Below are 20,503 nucleotides of genomic sequence, written 5' to 3' on the forward strand. Positions count from 1 at the left end.
TTACTGCAAATGAATAAGTACACAAAATTTGAATAAAATCGGAGCAATTTTGAATTTCGATATGTCGTTTTTCATAATATTGCTGAGTTGACATGCATTATGGCTAATGGTTGATATGAATAAAATGAGCCCTGTGCGTAAAATTACGCTAAACTAATACATAATTGAAGAAAATGATCAATATTAACAATACTTTTTATTCATTTAAATTATTCCCCAAATTTGTCTACTTTCCAAATATATCTACCAATAATTTTCAGATGGGTATATAAAATCGGTAAATCACTGTATAATCATTTTACCGCGTCGCCAGCTACTTGTCGAATGAAGCTTTTGTTCGCCTATTGTATATGCCTGAATTTTTTCGACGAATCGTTCGTTCGTTCTCACGTCTCGAACCCTCTCAAATCAACTCATTTGTCATGGTTCATCGTGTGCCCGCGATGTTCGCAGTTTGCTTTTTGTCGTCGTCGCGTCGCGTCGAGTTTGTTCCTTTCTCGAGCTGCTGTCATCGTAAGTCGTGACTGCAGTATTTTAGTTTTCATTCTGTTCACATTGTTTTTAATGTCCTCTTCTAAGAAGTAAGGAAAATTAGTATATTTTTCATAGTTTATAATTTAAAAGTTTTAGTGCTTGAAGAGTAGTGAAAAATTCAACTGTTAGTGTGCATTTTCTAATTTTTCTCAGACTGTTAGAGATTTTTGGATAGGCCAAATAACAGCTCAATAGCGAAATTTTATTCATATTTGTGATTAAGCTCTCAGCCAAAAATTAAGTGCTCTGTCAGGCATCTACAATCCGAGACAAATAATCATGGCAAATATGAAGCAGATTCCCCTGACCTGCTCTGGCCATACCAGACCTGTGGTACATTTGGATTTCAGTGATTTGACTGATTGTGGATACTTCTTGATTTCAGCCTGCAAAGGTAAGTTATGGGGATCATTTAAATATGTTTCAATAGGCACAGACAAGTTATTCGCTGCTATTATTCATTAAATTGTGCACCTCTGTACTCTCAGGCTAAAACAAACAGAAGATAGTTTACTTCTCATTACATCTTAGTCACTATCACTTCCTCTTGACGTAAAGGTTATTGAGCCAGGGCCTTGAAAATTCTTGTAGTCACTTTGTCCTGCGTCAAAATGCCTCTTCTAGCTTGTATAAGGAAATCTAGCATGGAAACAACGTTTGCACAATGGAATACATTCGTCCTTGACTGTATAGCTCCTTGAAAATATCTATATTTACGTTTGCTTCGCAGATATTTATTTTTCTGTTTATATTACATGACAGCTGCGTGTCTATAAATATTGGTTCTACCTCATGATTTTTCTAAATTTTAACGTTTATAATACCGTTGAATGTTAAAAAGCAGCAGAAAAAATGTACGTTGCATAGAATTGTTTTTATTTCCAATTAAACTATAGCTGCAGCTGCAGAAGTAGGTATAGGTGTTTATTTATTTATTTTTTAAAAGGCTTTCAATTGCTAAGTTGGTTCGTCCCAAAGCTGCAGAAATATTAGCTAGTATTGTAAAATCAAATTTGAGTATTTTAAAGAAGATCAATCTTTTTGTTTTAACCCTTGATTACCTATAAACAAGTAAATGATTCAAGTCATTGTTTATTATTTGTTTATTTATTTACTTAACCTCAACTGACTCATTATCTTGTTGAGGCGAATGGGAAAAGCCAGTTTCAGTTGATAGCATCATAACCATTCTCAAATTGGCACAAAAACCCATCATCTTTTACACGTAGAATTTTATATACATAATAGTCATACAACATAATTAAAAGCATTATAATACATTTACACAATCACAATTTCACAGCTTAACCTAAAATATCACAGTTATAAATTCTTTGTTTGAACTATTCAATTGAAAGCGTGAAATCAAAGAGATGGTACACACGGTTGAAAACGCGGCATATGGCCTGGATCGGTTCGTTGCTACCATACATAGTACGGTGAAATATAGGTCGGAAAAAGTCGCGGGTCCGGAGATTTCTTGGCGCTATATTGATGTTCTGCTGGGATAGAATTTCCGGAGCGTCGATTTCTCCCTTCAACAGCTTGGCAGCGAAGATAGCTCGAGAAACCTCTTTTCTTTTGAGCAAGGTGTTGATGTTCAACAGTTTACATCGATCCTCATACGGTGGGAGATTTGAAGGATCATTCCAGGGGAGGGATCTTAATGCATGCCTGATGAATCTCTGTTGCACTGCTTCGATTCTTGTTATCTAGAGCTGTGTATATGGACTCCACAAGCTGCGTCAAGGATTGAGTGTACTAGTGCGAAGTAAAGGGACCGCAGACAGTACGGATCACGAAACTCCTCAGCTAAGTGCATAATAAATTCCACGTTGCGATTGGCTTTTGAGATAATCACCCCTATTCTGTATTTTGAACGAACCTTTATTTCGTTCGACTTGCTTCGAACGAGATGTTTTGCCCATTTGATTTTGCTGGCGGAAATTTCATTCGAAAAAACTTTCGTTCAAAATACCAATCCGTTCGAAATATAGAATATCGGTGAATGATGGAATAATGGTTGTGAAAGGTCAGCTTCGAATCCAGTTCCACTCCCAAATCTTTAACGCTAGCAGCACGTACAAGAGAAGTCCCTTGGATCCAGTATCGGTATATGGATGGGTGTTTGCTTCTGGAAAACGTGATAACTGAACACTTGGCAACGCTTATAGATTGTTCAGACTGCACCAATCAGCAAATCGGTTAACTAAAACTTGTAGTTCTTTGCAATCCTCAACTGATCTTCCAGCAAGGAAGATTTTCACACAAATCGTCCGCACACAATAACCTGCTTCCAGGTGGTATCACAAAACAAACATCGTTGAAGTATATGAGGAATAGCAATAGGCCCAAATTACTTCCTTGTGGTTGCAAAAACTATTCTACTCGGTCGTGCCCAAGCGTACCGGGGGGCTACGATTTGTTAAATTTGTTTGGAGCCAGCAGAAATTCGTTAGAAGCTCCAAGTCGGTTCAGCTTATGTAGCAGAACTTGATGGTCTATGCGATCGAGAGCAGCTTTAAGATCAGTATACACTGCATCAATTTGAGCACTGTTCTCCATATGGCGGAAAGAGAACGAGCAGAACTGTAATAAGTGTGTACCAATAGAGCGCTTTGGATTAAAACCGCAAATATTGAAATATATGATTTCACTTTAGTGAACAAAATCTTGCAGACAATAATCTCCAGCAATTTTGAGCATGTACATAAAGATGTAATTCCACGTTAATTTTCTATATTGCCTTCTCTCCTTTCTTAAACACCGGGAGCACGTAAGACCTTTTCCAGGACTGGGGACTTACGCTGTTGAAGACACATATTGCATATGTCTTATGAATTATAAATGTTGAGAAAGATTAGCAACTGTACCTACTGATTTATTTTTTGCACTTTTTATTTTTGTTAACGACAAGGTCGTCAGAGTCCATTTATGGCAGTCAGTATGGCACCGCCTATCACCCTTCCCTTCCCTTCTTCAGTGTACCAATATGCTCCCATGGACTCGGGAAACCATCACAAAAAAAATAATATTAGTTCAACTAACCTGTTAGCCGTAATAAAATCTTGCAATTCGATTCACTAAACACTACATTCTATAGGTTCTTTTGCTTTTTGGGGCATAAATTACACTAAATACTGAGATTTCTACCCAATTAATATTCATCATTATATTTTCACTTTTTCGCAGTAGATTTTTTATTGATTTTTTTCGGCCGTTCCATTCGTCACATCACTCGCGAAACTTAACTTGAGACACAGAAAACTTTAATTTACCAATTACCACCCGAACAGTTATTTGCTAAAGATAATATAATGATTTTGCTCAAACGTGAACAGTTTGAATTAATATGGAAAACTTTGACCAAATTCGTGACTTTAGTCATGACCTTGAAATGCGGTCAGGCATATATTAATATTTTTTTTTGGACCAGCGCCTCTGTGGTTCAAAGGTACACGGGTACCAGTGAGCGACACGCCCTGGCAGGTGTTGTGGGTTCAAATCCGGTTATAATCTCTGATTACAGCTTGGTTCGACCCATGCACCTTCCAGCATTGGACAAAAGATAGGAGTCACAACGACAACTTGTTAATCATAGCTACCTATTACCCCCCCCCTTCCTTTCCACCCTTCCCCTTCATTCCCGAAAAAATCGTTCTTCATTACTTTCCCTTACCGTCCCTTCATCAATTGTAGAATCATCGTTTCAAAAAAAAAAAAAGTTTGGAAAACTTTACTTCGTTTCGATTGGCAATTTCGAATCCACGGCCGTCGTTGTACGTTGCCAAGGGAACGGACGTTTAGATGGAGTGATGCCAACGAAAACATTTGAGCATGAAATTGACCAATTATTTTCGCTATTAAATTAAAGGTCGTCGAAATTTTTACCGAACATTCAGCAGTTTTATTTCGTCAAAAAATTGCGGTGTTCGGTAAAAAAATTTAAGAGTGTATGTGGCGGAACGTTTTGTGAATTACAGATATCCGGTAGACCTAGAACCTGTGAAGAGAGAAAAGGATACTGAGAATGTGAGAACTTGCACAAGCAAGAAGTGTCAATGTAATCTCATGCCGAAAAAACGAGTACTCGAATCCGTAAAAGTCTTTAAATTTTGAGAAATGCACAAAAACGGCTTGACATCCTTCAAAGATGCGTTAAATTTCATTGCATTAAATTTGGTTAAATTTGGTTAAATTTGGTTGCAGTGGTTCGATTTTCTCAAACACATACGTTGGAAAAAATTACAATAAATCAATATTCGCAATTCGCATATATCGATAATTAAAAGCGTAATGCAATATTGTATTAAGTTTGATTAATTCGAAGGCCTCTACGAACTGAACCTTGACGTGGTGTAGCGTGGTAACAACACGGGAAAGAATAGTGGACTGTAAAACGAAAAAAATATACGCGGAGTGAAACACAGTTTCGTCTGCTCTTTTCATCGGTATAAAATCAACTTACTCTTTTTACTTAGTTATGTGAATTCTATCTCTTACAGATTGACAGTATTGCGGGATATTTTGGTGCGTTTAACATTCTCCGGGGTGTTAAAATTGGGAATTTCAAGAATTTTAACTGTTTTGACGTTCTCCTTCGTTGTCCAAGGTGAGCATACAAATCTTCTTCACGGCTCACTTCGTTAATCCATGAGTTGTTCGAGGACTAACCACGCGAGTGTGGCCGTCCTTGCCAAGATGTAGGTCAACGTACGAGTCAATTGCCACTGTTATGGCGGAGTGTTCTCATCGATTATGAGGACCAAATTTGCTACCTGAGGATTGTTCAAGGTCCTTTGGGTGCTTCTTTTTTTAATGTGGCTTTAACCATTTAGCCGTTCACCACTCGAGCGCATCTGTAGTGCATGTAAGTAGTCCTTCGTCCACAGCTTCCAGAACTTCTGCTTAATCCAAGGGGTCGGACACTCAGCACATAGTGCCGCGGCACTGCAGAGATATCAAGCGGCACACCTCTAAAGCTTTATAAAAATAACATTTATAGGGTTTTACATACCTCCGGTTTAATTTTACATATGAAATGGGAGCACTGCCAGTTGTCAAAATCATCTCGCACGGTTGCCAGATCTATTAGATTATAACGAATTTAACAAATCTTGCAGTTCGGCACTTTCGGTACAGCATCGGCACAGTTCGGCTGGTTTCAAGTCGCCTAACATAAAAACGGCTGTGCCGAGTGACCGACCCCTTGGCTTAATCAATGTCCTGAATTAATTTCCATTGGGACAGCGGAGTACATCCGTACGACGGTTCCGAAATCGATTGGAACTCGCGCCTAATTAGAAAGTGAGCAGGAGTGATGGCACAGACATCATTCGGGTCATCTGACACTGGAACAAGTGGGCGCGAGCTTATGATAGCTTCTATTTGCCCCAGCACGGTTGAAAACTGCTCAAACGACAACTCTACTTACTTACTTAATTGGCCTAACGTCTTACGACAAGGCCTGCGCAGTATAATTTCTCCATCTATTTCGGTTCATGGCAACTGATCTTTAGTTCCGCGGGCACCCAGTGCTCGCCAGATCTCGCTCCACCTGGTCTTGCCACCTCACTCGCTGTGCTCCTCTTCGTCTTGTTCCTACCGGATTTGATGCGAAAACCATTTTTACAGGATAATTGTCCGGCATTCTAACAACATGTCCTGTCCAACGTATCCGTCCAGCTTTAACCACTTTCTGAATACTTAGTTCGCCCGAGAGACGCGCGAGCTCGTGGTTCATTTTTCGCCTGCATACACCGTTCTCTTGCACTCCGCCAAAGATGGTTCTTAGCACCCGCCGTTCGAAAACTCCGAGTCCTCTTCTAGCAGTGTCCACCTTTCGTGCCCGTAGAGGACACCCGGTCTAATTAGCGTTTTGTACAGTGTGCACTTTGTACGGGGGCTTAAATTGTTCGATCGCAAGTGTTTGTGGAGTCCGTAGTAGGCCCGACTTCCGCTGACAATACGTCTTTTAATCTCACGGCTGGTATTGTTGTCCTCTGTAGCCAGTGAGCCAAGGTATACGAACTCGCCGACTACCTACGAGTACAGCTCTCGTAGCTGTTTCGATGGCACCATGGATGTTCCTCCACAGCCCATTCATATCTTCTCCTTCTACCTGCTGTTCTGCGAAACGTTGATCAAGCTTCCTGTCGTACTCCACTTCCACGTCATCTGCCGTCAACCGCTGGATGTTGAAACGCAGCGTCCTCTCAGTGAGTTTAAATGTTGTTAAAAGTAAGTTGGGCTTGTTGAAATTTTGAAATAGAGAGACGAGGTGAAAAGTAAAGAATTTGGTAATTTATTCAAATTTGAAGAAATCAGGTGAGGAAAGGATTTGATACTTTGGAGTTTGGGAATTGCAGTTTTGGAGGTGGATTCAGACGTAGGGTTAGGAAAACGTGCTAGCCTGGGCAAACTGATCCGTAATCCCGGCAGATGAGTGATCGTCTGGCGCTAAAGCTGGGTATTTGGAGACCCTACGAGAATCTTCCTTACATTGGCCTTGCGCGAATCTTACACACTACGAGATAGTGGCCAGAGTCGTTATTTGATCCCCGAAAAGACGGTACATCGATGACATCTGGGGGGACATTGCGATTCTCGTTTCAAGTGATTTTGGTTCGTTTCTCCCATTCGTTTAACGTGGTCGAAAGGAACCAAAATCACTCGAAACGAGAATCGCAATGTCACCCCTGAAAAGTGTCGCCCGTCAATCAAGACATGATCGACCTGAAAGCTAGAGTCTCCATTTGGATGCCTCCAGGTGCATGAATAGCGAGAGAAAATAAAGAAACGCGATAGAGGCAGTGAGTAGAACGGGATATAAAAGGAGAAAAATGGGACAAACATCGGGAAAAATATGACTGAAAAAAGAAGAAAAGGAAAACAAGAAAAACGGACTACGGAAAAAGGTAGAACGGAAGAATAAAAGGCGAAAAACGTTCTCGTCCGTTTAAAAACCGTAAAACCAGAAAGGAAAGGGGAGCATAGAAGCCAAAAACAGAATAAACGTGACAGATAAGACGGAAAAACGGGGCATCAAAAAACGAAAGGAAAAGAGCTAAAAAGCGCGAAAAAGAGAAGAAACCGGCGGAAATCGGAAAAGAAAATTACAAAAATGGGGAGAAACTGGATAGAAAATAAGGAAAAATGGGACAGGAAAGAAATCAAAATAACGAGACAGGAAACACGGCATAGAAAAAAAAAAGAAAAAAAGAGGCAAATCGGAAGGAAAATGAGGGCAAAAACCAAGGAACGGCACAGAAAAGAGGAAAAAACGGAACAGAAAAGAAGTAAAAGGCGTGAGTGAATAAGACGAAAAGTTCGTGTCTAATTTCGTGTCCATGTCCGGTGTGAAGCTCAAACTAAGGGGTGTCCCACATCAAATCGGGAATTTTCTCTAAAAAATTTGGGTAGAAAATTTGGCTTGAAAAGTATTGCTTACACTGTATTTTTATGGCATCACCCGAAAAGCAACGTCGCGAATTGATTTTGTGCAAGTATCTGGAAAATACTCAACTCTCTCTCATCCTCAACTACTCTCGCGACATCGGAAAACAACTCGGAATTGTGCAGTCAACGGTGAGTCATATGATTAAACATTTCTATGAAACTCTAAGCATCGAACAGAAGGAGAAATGCGGTCAGAATGGATGTTCTATTAGTGATCTGAATTACAAGAGTGTCGTGAAAGCTTTTAAGCGGAATCCTGCTTCGGTCAGGGATGTGGCCAAAAAGTTGAATCTGTCCAAAGACCGGGAGGGACTGCGTACGTACAAAGTGCAGAAGGTCCCAAATAGTGACAAACTGCAAAATACGGTGGGAAAATGACGGGCTCGGAAACTGCACACCCAGATGCTAACGAAGCCTCATTGTCTCATCATGGATGATGAGATTTACGTCAAGGCGGACTTTCGGCAGCTTCCGGGGTTACTGTTATTTACCACCCAGCACAAGTTTGATGTTCCGGAAGGAAGCAGAAAGTTTCAAAGTTTGCCAAGAAATACATGATTTGGCAATCGATCTGCTCTGCTCATGTGGCAAACGAAGTGGTTTGTTCATAAATGGACAGATCTATCTCAAGGAGTGTCTACAAAAGCGTCTGCTTCCTCTGTTGACTCTCGATTACCACGGTACTGCCCAAGCGGGCCCTGTCGCGCTCGGTCCCGGCATATACTTCGTTTTAGACGTATTTATCTTCAATCCAATCTTGTCTGCTTCGCGTTTTAGTCTGGTGTACTGATCTTCCACCGCCTCATTTGTTCTGCCGACAGCATTGACGTCGTCAGCAAAGCAGATAAATTGACTGGATTTGTTGAAAATCGTGCCTCGCATTTCGATCGTCGCTCGCCTGGTGTTATAAGGCGAGCGGCGATCGAAATGCGAGGCACGATCTTCAAGCGCAATGTTGAATAGCAGGCAGGAAAGACCATCTCCTTGTCGAAGTCCCCTGCGAGATCCGAATGGGTCCGACAATCCACCAGAGATTCTCACACAGCACTGGATCCCATTCATCGTAGCCATGATAAGTCTAGTAAATTTACCCGGAAAGCCGTTTTCGTCCAAAATTTTCCATAGCTCTTGTCGGTTTACGCTATCATATGCGGCTTTGAAATTGATGCGGCTTTGAAATCGTGCGTGGGGACTTGGAATTCGCGGCACTTCTGGAGGATCTGCCGCAGGGTGAAGATTTGGTCCGTCAACTCATGTTACGCTAATACCAACTTGAGATATGATTTCACCGACTTTACGCCGGCCTCCCAGATTCCGCCGAAATGCAGACTGCGTGGTAGAATGAATGACCACTCGATGGATCGTACAGTACAAAACTCATTGAGCTCCAGTTGATGTTGCTTTTCTAGGCTTCAAGTCTGTTCATTTCGTTATTCGCGCTTTCGAAATTAGTAGCGTGTCAGAATATAACTTTTCAACGAGTCCACGGCGGCTTGCAAAACTTTATAGGGCTCCCAGAAAACCTCCGGACGTCAATCGGAGATTGCTTCAAGAAGTAGAGCACGTGTAGCCATACATATGAACACGCATACATATCCTTTAAGTACTTCAACATTCCGTAACGTCGTGTTCTATCGAATTTTGAACGAGGTTGCAAAGTCTATTCCCGTATGCGAGAAAACTGGCAAGGGTTGCACTCGATAGTGTGCCAAATTTTCCATTAATTTTTTTGCAAGAACAATTACTTCCACGGAAAATTTATCAAACTCAATTAACTGTCTTAGTTTTTTTTATCACCATCCGAAAAAAGTCCATTTTCTTTATGCATACCAAGACAATGCATATGCAAGACCAACTAATGTCTTGCCCGAAAGCAAGGGATACATTGAAAAATGAAATGATTCTACGAATCACGTTTTTCGCATTCATTGGTCAATATAGCTGACGAACGACACCCAAAAGACCTCGTTGTTCAATATGCATACTGCCGTGAATCGCATAACAGTCCTATGGAGTTTCCTACATAAATGGGCATTTGAGCAATGTACATGTTGCCCAGTTAGCTTCGTGGTACGATGTTGGTCTGACAAGCCAGTCGCCGTATGTTCGAATTTCAGCTAGGCGGTTCTGCCAGAATCTAGATAGAGCCAGTAGGATTTTTGCACTAGCCACACAACGGTCCTGTACTCTAATAGCCGGCCGTGAAGTCTGTCGATAAAGAAGGGTCAAGTCTAAGAAAGACTTAAACCAAGGCTTTTTTTCTTGTATGGACTCATCACTGCGACCAGTATCGTTTGATCTATTGTGATATCGCCCGGGTATTTGCTGTATAACCAGCACTGCATTTATTTTTGCTATAATTGCTATTGAGTGAGCGATATGCTTATTGAATTTTATGCGTGCTTGTGTGTAATTGGGTACCCTTCCCTCAATGCATTTCTCCATTTTATCCACCTCGTTCCACATGACAGCGCTGTCCTCAATTATAGCCCTGGCGCAAATAAGGGTCTCATTTTTGCACCGTCAATAGGCCATATCGGGATAACGTAGAATTCAGTATGAAGGAAGGGTGGTGAGGGGCCTGAGAATAAACCCATGCTAGAGTCACTGACATCGAATGGCCCGATTCTACTAAGATTCGAACCCATGACCATTCGCTTGTCAAAGCAGACTGGGTAACCTTGCGACTTCAGAGCCCCCAGCCCAAGGCTTTGCTTTTAGATGTCGTATCAATGTCACTGTCCATGGATGTTTCTCAGGCAACTGAGCTTGATGTTTGTGTGGGTACTGGATTGCCGCGTTTTTCAAGCGACTACCCACACGTAAAATTTCATCTTCGTCTATAAAGGTATTCAAATTACGTGTTGGGAACCTTATGCCCATCCCTGTTCTCAGTATGGTAACTTTCAATGCAAAGGCTTCTTTCTGTATCAACCGCATAATCAATGTGGTCGCTTTAATCATTTTAGATGCAGTGGGCAATCTCGTGGTCAAAAATTTCCTATCATTCTTAATGCAGTCACAGAAACGAACAACGTACATCACAGCACGTTGAATTTTCTGTCTAGGATAATCTTGTGTATTCATTAACGAAACATTTCGAAGTTCTGGTTAATCCTCCCGTTCAAGCATCGGTTCGCCAAAGTGTCCATCAGGACATCGAAGGATTGATGGGTCATTCCACCACAAATCATGCGTTTTCATGTTTGCTGGCTGCATGCCTCTGGAAATCGTATCCGCAGGATTAAATGCATGTATGTATTTCCAGTTGAACTATGCCGTCAGCTAACTGTGCCGACATAATAAGCAGTAAGAAAACCGGGAGGCTTTCGTAACCAACACATGACTATCTATGAATCGTTCCAAGAACCACAGAATAGAATTTGACAACAAGGGCATCCATTTGCATTACTGTAAGCCTTGAAAGAAGCTGCTAAGCGCTCCACTCGTGGCGTGTTTATCTACTTTTGTTTACCCTTTTTTCTCGGAAGAATCTTGAACTTACTACCAGAGATGGAAAAAAATCGCTTCCAGCGATCAGGATCATAGGAGATTCTGATTCATTGACATCACTACTTGTAAGTGTCAAATACATTGTTGCGATCTGTACAGTTTATGATAAACCTCATGTCAGATCATGTTCATTGCATGATTGTGTTGAGAAATATAAATACAGACGATTGGTTGTGTGCAACGTATGAATCTAAATACAAACAGCATGAGTAACCTTTTTCTTGCAGTTAGGTAAGATGTAACACTGTGATCGACTACTGAGACTGTTTAGAGAACAAAATTTTGTGATCAATGCTAAAGATTCACTGTTTGTCATGTACTGTACGGATAGTGATCTGTGCGTGTGGCGATAACTCATAGGTTTGATCAAAATCACTAATTTTCCATCCCTACTTACTACAAATAAATTTCATGACTGTAGATCCATCACATTTCTCTCGTCTGGTGTATAGATAGGCGCCAAATCTGACGCGTCTGCAAATCCGTGGAGCGTCATAATGCATGTTTCATTAAGCAAAATCCATCCCGGTATTGTTAATTCATTTAAGGAGCGTAACTGTTTTCGAAAATCTATCAACAGATTCGCCATTTCAGTGGGGAATGGTTGATCCCAAGCTAATTTGAGACTTGTTTCGCGAATGCATCAAGTTCACCGAAAAAAACCTCCGGAACGACAAATGTGAAACAATCCTCCTCTGGACGCCAGGCTGCGCCTACAGTTTTGATCACTGTGTTGATGGTTGGGTCTTGGATGTCTATAACACATTCTCGCATTGCTTCCGATATATCTTTCAGTAATGATTCTGAATTTGACCAGAATTTGTGCATACTGAAGCAACCTTTTATTAGTAACCCGATAATCTGATTTCTGAGATCTATTGCTTCTTCCATTGCACTTGCTCCATAAACCTCAACGAAGTGGAGAACTATCGTGGAATTTTCATTCTGAGCTGTCTACCTAAAGCATTTAAAAGTATCGTGCACGGTGTACTCTACTAAACTGTTAAATCTATAATTGCAACAGATCAACACGGTTTTATGAAAAAACACTCGACCACAACAAACTAATTTGCTAAGCTACGTTTCGATTCTTGTGGACAAAATGGAAAAACAACATGGAAGCTTTTGACAAGGTTCCATACATTCTAGTGGGCGAGAAGTTCAAAATAATAGGCTTACCAGAACGGATAACACAATGGATTCTGCCTTATCTTACGGGTCGTAGCTCAACAGTGAAGATTTGCGGTGTCTGCTCTACCCCATTCCAAATTCAATCTGGTGTATCTCAGGGCAGCGTCCTGGGGTCATTAATATTCGTTTTATTTATTAACGATGTATGTTAGAAATTGAACTTGCTAACATTAATATACGCTGAGGGCCTCAAATTTTACCGAGTAATTATGACGCTGACAGATTGTTGCGCACTTCAAACGGATATCAACACGCTTATGGATTGGTGCAGATTACGTTCACCAATTGCGTTTGATTACATTACCACTTACCACTTCCCAGGTCAAAAATTATAAGAAAATAAAATAATATGCGACTAATATTACTTTTCGTATTAAACCCGTGATAATGATCAGTCGTATTAATTTCATCAATAAGAGATACTATCATTGGTTTGATAAATTCTAAGCATAACAATTATCATCAGAAAAGATTCACGAGCGATCACAACTTCTAACAAGGTCCGTAGCAAGGTGACGGCACTCGGCGACACAGAAGTAAAAGCAACAGCTGTCAAAGGTTGTCTTCAAGGGGGTGTCCTATCCCCTTTCTTGTGGTCTCTAGTAGTTTATGATATTCTCGTGAAACTGAAGCATAAAGAATATGAAACAATTGGATTTGCGGATGATATTGTTATCATAGTCCGCGGAAAATACGATACTATCATCTCTAATAGAGTGCAAAGTGCATTAAATTTCACACATGGTGCAAACGCGAGGGATTGAGCATAAATCCTACAAAAGCAACAATTGTTTCATTTACCAAAAGACGCAAAGTGTCCTTCACTGATCTAAAACTAGGAGACGTTAAGTTGTCTCTATCTTAAGACATCAAGCATTTGGGCGTAACCTTAGATAAACATCTTTGTTGGAATACACATATTGAACAACAAATAGGTAAGGTAATAAATACTTTTTGGGTCTGTAAAAGAACCTTTGGAAAAAATGGGGAGTTAAACCAATTATGATTTACTGGATATACTCAGCAATAGTTAAGCCCAGAATCACTTATGCATCGCTTATTTGGTGGCCGAAAACAAAACAAAAAACCCGATTTAATCCACCTAGTGGTGAAAGGAACCTTTGTTATACGGTCTTACTTGCTATTTGAGATAGAAATCGACACGTTTTCGGAACATAATTCATCTATTAATCAACTTTGCGTAATGCGTTGGTTTACATAAAATTTTTGAAAATTGAATAAGTTTACAAATTTTGAACAAAATCGGAACACTTTTAAATTTTGATAGATCCTTTTTTCATGAAATTGCTGAGTAAGGATAAGTAAGTTGTTATTAATTTGAGTAAGTGCAAATAAAAGTAAGTTGTAAGAGGAAATTTTATTCTTTAACATATACATTGCCTAGTAAAGGCCTAGTTTATAGGTTTTTGAACTATGCATAATTTCCTGTAATGCCATTCTATTTGATGCACATCAATAGAGTTTTCTAGAATAATTTTCATCAATTTTTATTAACCTTCGGTTACTCACGCTGTTGTATTTTGTACAACACGTGTAGGTTTTTCAACGCCATATTGTTATAAAGTTACAAACCGTTGTTTAACTAACGTATATTCTTCAATAAACTTATTCTGAGCAAAATGTCATAATTGTTCAATGCATTAATAATTTAAATTGTTGGGAAAATAGATCAGCATAAACCGCCATCACAGAAACGAAGCAATCAGCAAGCGAGGTGTACCGCAATTGTGTGGAATTGTGGAATTTTCTCTCGTTTCTCCATATGGACAAATGGTGTCTGTATGCAGCAAAACTACCCAATGTAAAATGTTTAAAATGTATCCGTCTGCTGGTAGTCGAGTAATTCGTAGTCAAAATTAGGGTATTTTTTATAATCAAAGTTCTACAGTTCCTAAACAAGCAAATATAGAGGTATACTATATTCAGCAAAATTGTGTATTTTTATCATTTGTACAACTTTGTAATACATGAAAAAGTCATACTACAATTACAAAAAGAGCAAAAATATAAAACCTGATTTTACAAATTCATATACAATAAATAAGATTTTTCTATCTTAGCTGCAGAGATGGAAGGTTACTGTCTTTAGCAAAATTTCTTGTAATAATATGCTCTATAACTTTGCGGAACACATCAATGTGTTATATTGACACTGAAGAAAAATAATTTTTTTTATTCACTTTTAGGGGGATTAATCAAAATTTAGATTCCACCAGACGATAGAGCTTTTAATTTCAAGAAACTATTCTAAAGGTTCGATAAACCTAAAACCAAGTTTTCCCAGTCAAAACTCTAGTACGCACGTTTTCTTTGGTTTGAGGCTATTGGGCGCGCGAGTAACTGCGTTACAAAAGTTGGCGCGAGTGTTCGAGGGTTAATATCTTTTGACCGCTACAACCAATTCTTATGAAATTTTGCATATATATTCGTAGTGTCAAAACCTCTCGTTTGATATTAAAATAATTGAAATTAGGTAAATTATCTTGGTTAAAATCATTATAAATTATTGTTAATTTTGGTGTGGTGTATTCGATTGCTCATAACTTTCAAATTAAACGTCCAATCAAAAAACCATTCAATAGTGATCTATTAGGATATATTATCTTTCAAATGAGACTAATAGCGCATAAACCGGTTTGGCCATCTCTAAGAAACAGGCGATAATTATTACCTTGTCAAAACAGGTTTTTTAAGCATAACTTTTAAACTACTTGTTTGTTTTCAATTAAAAATTGCTGAATAATTTAGCTTTAATAAGAGCTTTTATTTGATACTAAGAACGCTGAAACCGGTCGTGTAGTTCTAGAGAAACCCGTGTCACGTATTTTTCACATCTTTGCTTATAACTTTTAAACGAAACGTCGTGTCACGAAGCAACTCAATAGTGATCTACTAGACAATAATACCTCTCAAACAAAAGTAATAGCGAACGATTCGGTTCAGACATCTCTGAGAAACAGGCGATAGAAAAAATCATTACATACATACACACACACACACACACACACACACACACACACACACAGACATTGCTCAAATCGACGAACCCTATCGATTGGTATATGTGACTTGGCCCTCCGGGCCTCGGATCAATTTCGTGTTTTTCGACCAATTTTTAAACCTTTGTTATAGTATAACAAAGGTAAAACGGCTCAAACTAAGGTGACTTAGACTTAATCAGCTTCAGGCCGTGGTTTCCTCTGCTGTACGAAGAAGTTATCTCCATTCCATTCGGTCCATGGCTGCAATTCGCCAGCCATGTAGTCTGCGTAGGGTCCGCAGGTCGCCTTTCAGTTGATCGAACCATCTTACTCGCTGTGCGCCCCGCCGTCTCGTTCCAGTCGGATCGTTATTGAGATCTTTTTTAACCGGGCTGTCGTCCGACATCTTCATGACGTGCCCAGCCCATCGCAGGCGATCGATTTTTGCGGTGTGAGCGATAGGTGGTTCCCTAAGCAGCTGATGCAATTCATGGTTCGTTCGCCTCCTCCACGTTCCGTCTTCCATCTGCACTCCGCCGTAGATGGTGCGCAACACCTTCCGTTCGAAAACATTATGGGCACGTTGGTCGTCCACGAGCATAGTCTATGTCTCATGGCCATAAAGGACTACCGGTCTAATCAGCGTCTTGTAGATTGTTAACTTCGTGCGGTGGCGAATTTTGTTCGATCGCAGCGTCTTACGGAGTCCAAAGTAGGCACGATTTCCTGCCATAATGCGTCTTTGTATTTCTCTGCTGGTGTCGTCTGCGGTAACCAGTGAGCCCACCACCTCGATTTCATCACCGTCTAAATGAATCCGGGGAGGGAGGCCAGTATTCACCTTTCTAGAACCTCTTCCTTTCATGTATTTTGTTTTCGATACATTAATGACAAGTCCAATCCGTTTGGCTTCAGCTTTCAGTCCGATGTACGTTTCCGCCATCCTCTCAAAGGTACGTGTAATGATGTCAACGTTGTCAGCGAAACCAAGAAGCTGGACGGACCCTTCAAAGTGATGTTGAATAGCGAACGTGAAAGCCCATCACCTTGCCGTAACCCTCTTCAAGATTCAAAGGGACTCGAGACTGCCCCTGATATTCGAACAACACAAATTAACGATGCTCGTCATAATACTGTTTCCACCTCCCGATCACCTCACGTTCATTCGTGAGAAGATTACCGTCTGAGTCCAGACACATATCGGCCTGGGGCACATAGCCTTTGCGCGAACGGTTTAACTTCTCGTAGAACTTCCTTTTATCGTTAGCACGGTACAGTTCTTCCATCGCCTCGCGATCTCGTTCTTCCTGTTGGCGCTTTTTCCTCCGGAATACCGAGTTTTGCCTGTTCCGTGCTTGTTTATATCGCTCCACATTCTTCTCCTGCACTAATTGCTCGCATTTGCCGTCGAACCAATCGTTTTTTCGTTTCGGATTCATTGTACCTAGTGCCGCTAGAGCACTACTACCGATGGCCGTCTTAATGCCTTTCCAACCATCTTCAAGAGTTGCTGCGCCAAGTTGCTCTTCCGTTGGTAGCACTGCTTCCAGCTGCCGCGCGTATTCCTGGGCAAGTAGCTGCACGATGTAGGGTAGCGGCGTACGACTTCGACGCGTGTTATTCACCGTCGAGAGTTTCGAGCGCATGCAGACTGCAACTAGGAAATGGTCCGAATATACATTCGCACTGCGCACAACTTCTCGTCCTACCTGCGCGTTCGTGTCACCGATGACGATTTTCACGTCCCGTGGCGGACAGCCATCATACACCTGCTCCAGCTGCGCGTAGAACGCCTCTTTCTCGTCATCGGGTCTCCCTTCGTGACGGCAGTGCCCGTTGATGATACTGGTTTTGCAGAAACGGCTCTTAATCTTCAACTTGCACAATTTGGCGTTGATCGGTTCCCAACCAATCACACGCTGGCGCATCTTTCCTACTATAAAGCCGGTTCCCAGCTCGTTGGTGGTGCCGCAGCTCTGGTAGAAAGTACTATCGCAACCCGGGAGCCGAGCGATTTGCAATTCCATGTTCCGAGTTTCCAATCGTAGTCTTTATTTCGTCGCGTAGGTCGACACCAATTGTTCCGCTCCCTATTTTCTTCTCCATAACAGGAGTTATGGGTAGCACTCCCTCTAAAGCCTTAGAAGCTCTACTCAATCTTCTTCCTTTACATCAATTCATTCAATTGGATGCTGTGCAAAGTGCTCTAAGGCTCAAACGATCCATGAGGTTCCTCGATACTCGATAGCGATCTCGTTGGACATTTGAGCATTCTCAAAGAGTTTTTAAAAACTTTAATATGGGCCCTATTCTGTAAGTCACGTCGAGTGTCACTTTGCTCGACTAGTCGTCTTTTGGTATTATGTAAGTCACACGCGACCCGATTTTGTCGAGTAACTCGACTGAGTCCACCGCCAAAAAGCAAGTGACTAAACGGTTAGCAAGTGACGCCTGAGCTAGCTTTGTTTTGGTCGTGCATTGAGCCGCTATGCTGCCCGTTCTTCTTGGACTCGACAGTCGACAGTGACTGAGTCGAGCCGAGTCGCTCGACGTGACTTACAGAATAGGGCCCTATAAATGGATGAAGACCATATGCCTTAGCGTAACTACTTCGATCACAAATTTCTTGATTGTTCTTGATTTTATTCGTTCTGATTGGAATTCCAGTGAAACTAATTTTCGCTCAGGACCACTGGTTTTCTACACAGATGGATCTAGACAAAATAACATTGTAGGTGTCGGTATAACAAGCCCAGGGATTAACGTTTCAGTTTCAATGGGAAAATATCCCACTGTATTTCGTACTATATTTAAACTATTAAACCTCTCAAAATCCGACTTGAGTACATACACCGGTTTGATGACAGGACATTGTCCTTGTAAGTATCACCTGAAACTCATCGGTAAACCTAATGAAGTCAACTGTCGCTTTTGTAATTATGAGATTGAAAGCTCCGAACATTTGTTGTGCGACTGTGTTGCATTATATTAGAAACGACGTAGATATCTTACTTGACAACGGGTTGACTCAGCCTGGCGATATTTGGAATGCTGCTCTTAATCAGGTGATAAATTTCATACGAAATGTATTGCCTGATTGGGATAAATGGCTACAGTTGTAGAGGTAGTCAATCAAACTTTGATAGCTCACTGATACGACATGGCATAAAATAAAAGAGGACACTCCACAATAGATCAAAATAATGGTCGCGGTGGTAAATCCCCAACACTGGAAAAACATGTGACGTACCTTATTTCCTCGAATAAGGAGAAAATGGATTTAGTTTAGTCCTTTCTTCAAAAGAAGAGGTGAAATTCTTCAACTGAAAAATCAATCAGTGGAATCATCTGAAAAATTCTAATTTGTGTCAAGTAACTCTTCCGTATCCTATATGTTTGCTGATAATGTCAAGATTATGTAAAATATATTCAAAATTTGTACTCAGTGTGAATGAAGCTTGCAGGAGACTAGGGCTGTCTAACCGGTAGTACCGGTAGTACCGAAACCGGTAATACCGGCCAATTTTTGGATACCGAAATACCGGTTTTGAAAAGGCAAAAAACCGGTATTTCCGGTATTTTCTAATCTGCTTGTTTTTTCCAATTCCTTATTCGAATAAGAACTAAATTTGATAAAAGATTATAAAACTCTTATAAAAACAACTTGGTGTTAATGCCGACGAGATTCTTCGAGATTCTTTCAGCTCTTGAACCCGTTTAAGGCACAGTAGAGTAACTTTGGTGTAAAAATGTTTCATTGTATAAGCCAGACGTCGCGTTTCAATTTATTTTTGAACAACTTGTTATTCAAAAGCCACCAAATTATTCCAAACTCTCAAATAACGAATTTAGGAAACAACCCAGATAACACAAAATTGTAATAGAAAGTTCACATTAAATCGTTTTCATGTCAACTTCATATTGGAATTGTATAATAATTAGAGTATGTCAAATCGAAGTGAACAATAAGTTGTTTTGCAGTCGTGCGTGTCTTCATATACAATTCATGACTGTGAATTATAAAGCAGGATAGACAATTGCAATATTTGATTATATCTATATCATATATTCAGGAGTATTTAGTTGCGTGTTATAAAAACTGCGCAAAATAGAATTACAAATAGTTGTCGAAATTTTCGCACGTATATCGCCTCCACTTTGGTACATATATGCTCTTATATGGCGTGAAATATAACTTTTTCGTTCAGATATGATTTCGTATACCTCAGTTGCAATCGAGATATACAAACCAAATGGTTTACTGGGAAGATCAGGGCCCAGAAACGTCACTTACGATAGTAAATTGCAGTGTTGGGCACCGCTAATTCGCTAAGCAATTCAATTTGCTCGATAATCGAGGAAATTTCGCTAATCACTAATCGCAAACTGCAAATTAACAGTCACAGTTTATTTTTGAATATATCACAACAACTTGCATTGTAATCTATCACTGTACAAATTATTACTTTCTTAATAAAACTAAGATCAAAACCTATAATAATGGATAATTCGGATAATCCTCTACAGTTTACTATTTTAAAATTAACAGCGGCACTTCATTTGGAATTAAGGATCAGCAACAATTCGGCTAGTCTGAGTATAAATTATGAAGCCTAATTAGTGTTTCACGATTGCTCGGTTAGCGAATTAGCGGTACCTAACACTAGTAAATTGTTATTCAACAATGAAGTAATAAAGCTTCAGTTTTGGGGGGCCCTGTAGCCGCAAGGTTACCGAGTCTGCTTTGACAAGCGAGTGGTCATGGGTTCGAATCTTAGTAGAATCAGGCCGTTCCGATGTTAAGT

General features: G+C 40.3%; 1 protein-coding gene across 1 annotated transcript in view; it reads left to right on the top strand.

Moving 5' to 3' along the window:
- The first annotated feature begins 525 nt into the window (after positions 1-525).
- LOC128742105 (serine-threonine kinase receptor-associated protein) overlaps positions 526-20,503 on the top strand; it is a 38,994-nt gene continuing 19,016 nt past the window's right edge. The window contains exon 1 of the mRNA XM_053838322.1: positions 526-928. Coding sequence (XP_053694297.1) covers positions 814-928 — 115 coding nt within the window. The 5' untranslated portion in view covers positions 526-813. The remainder of the gene's footprint in view (positions 929-20,503) is intronic.

Source organism: Sabethes cyaneus, chromosome 3 (assembly GCF_943734655.1).
Source record: "Sabethes cyaneus chromosome 3, idSabCyanKW18_F2, whole genome shotgun sequence".
NCBI lineage: Eukaryota > Metazoa > Arthropoda > Insecta > Diptera > Culicidae > Sabethes > Sabethes cyaneus.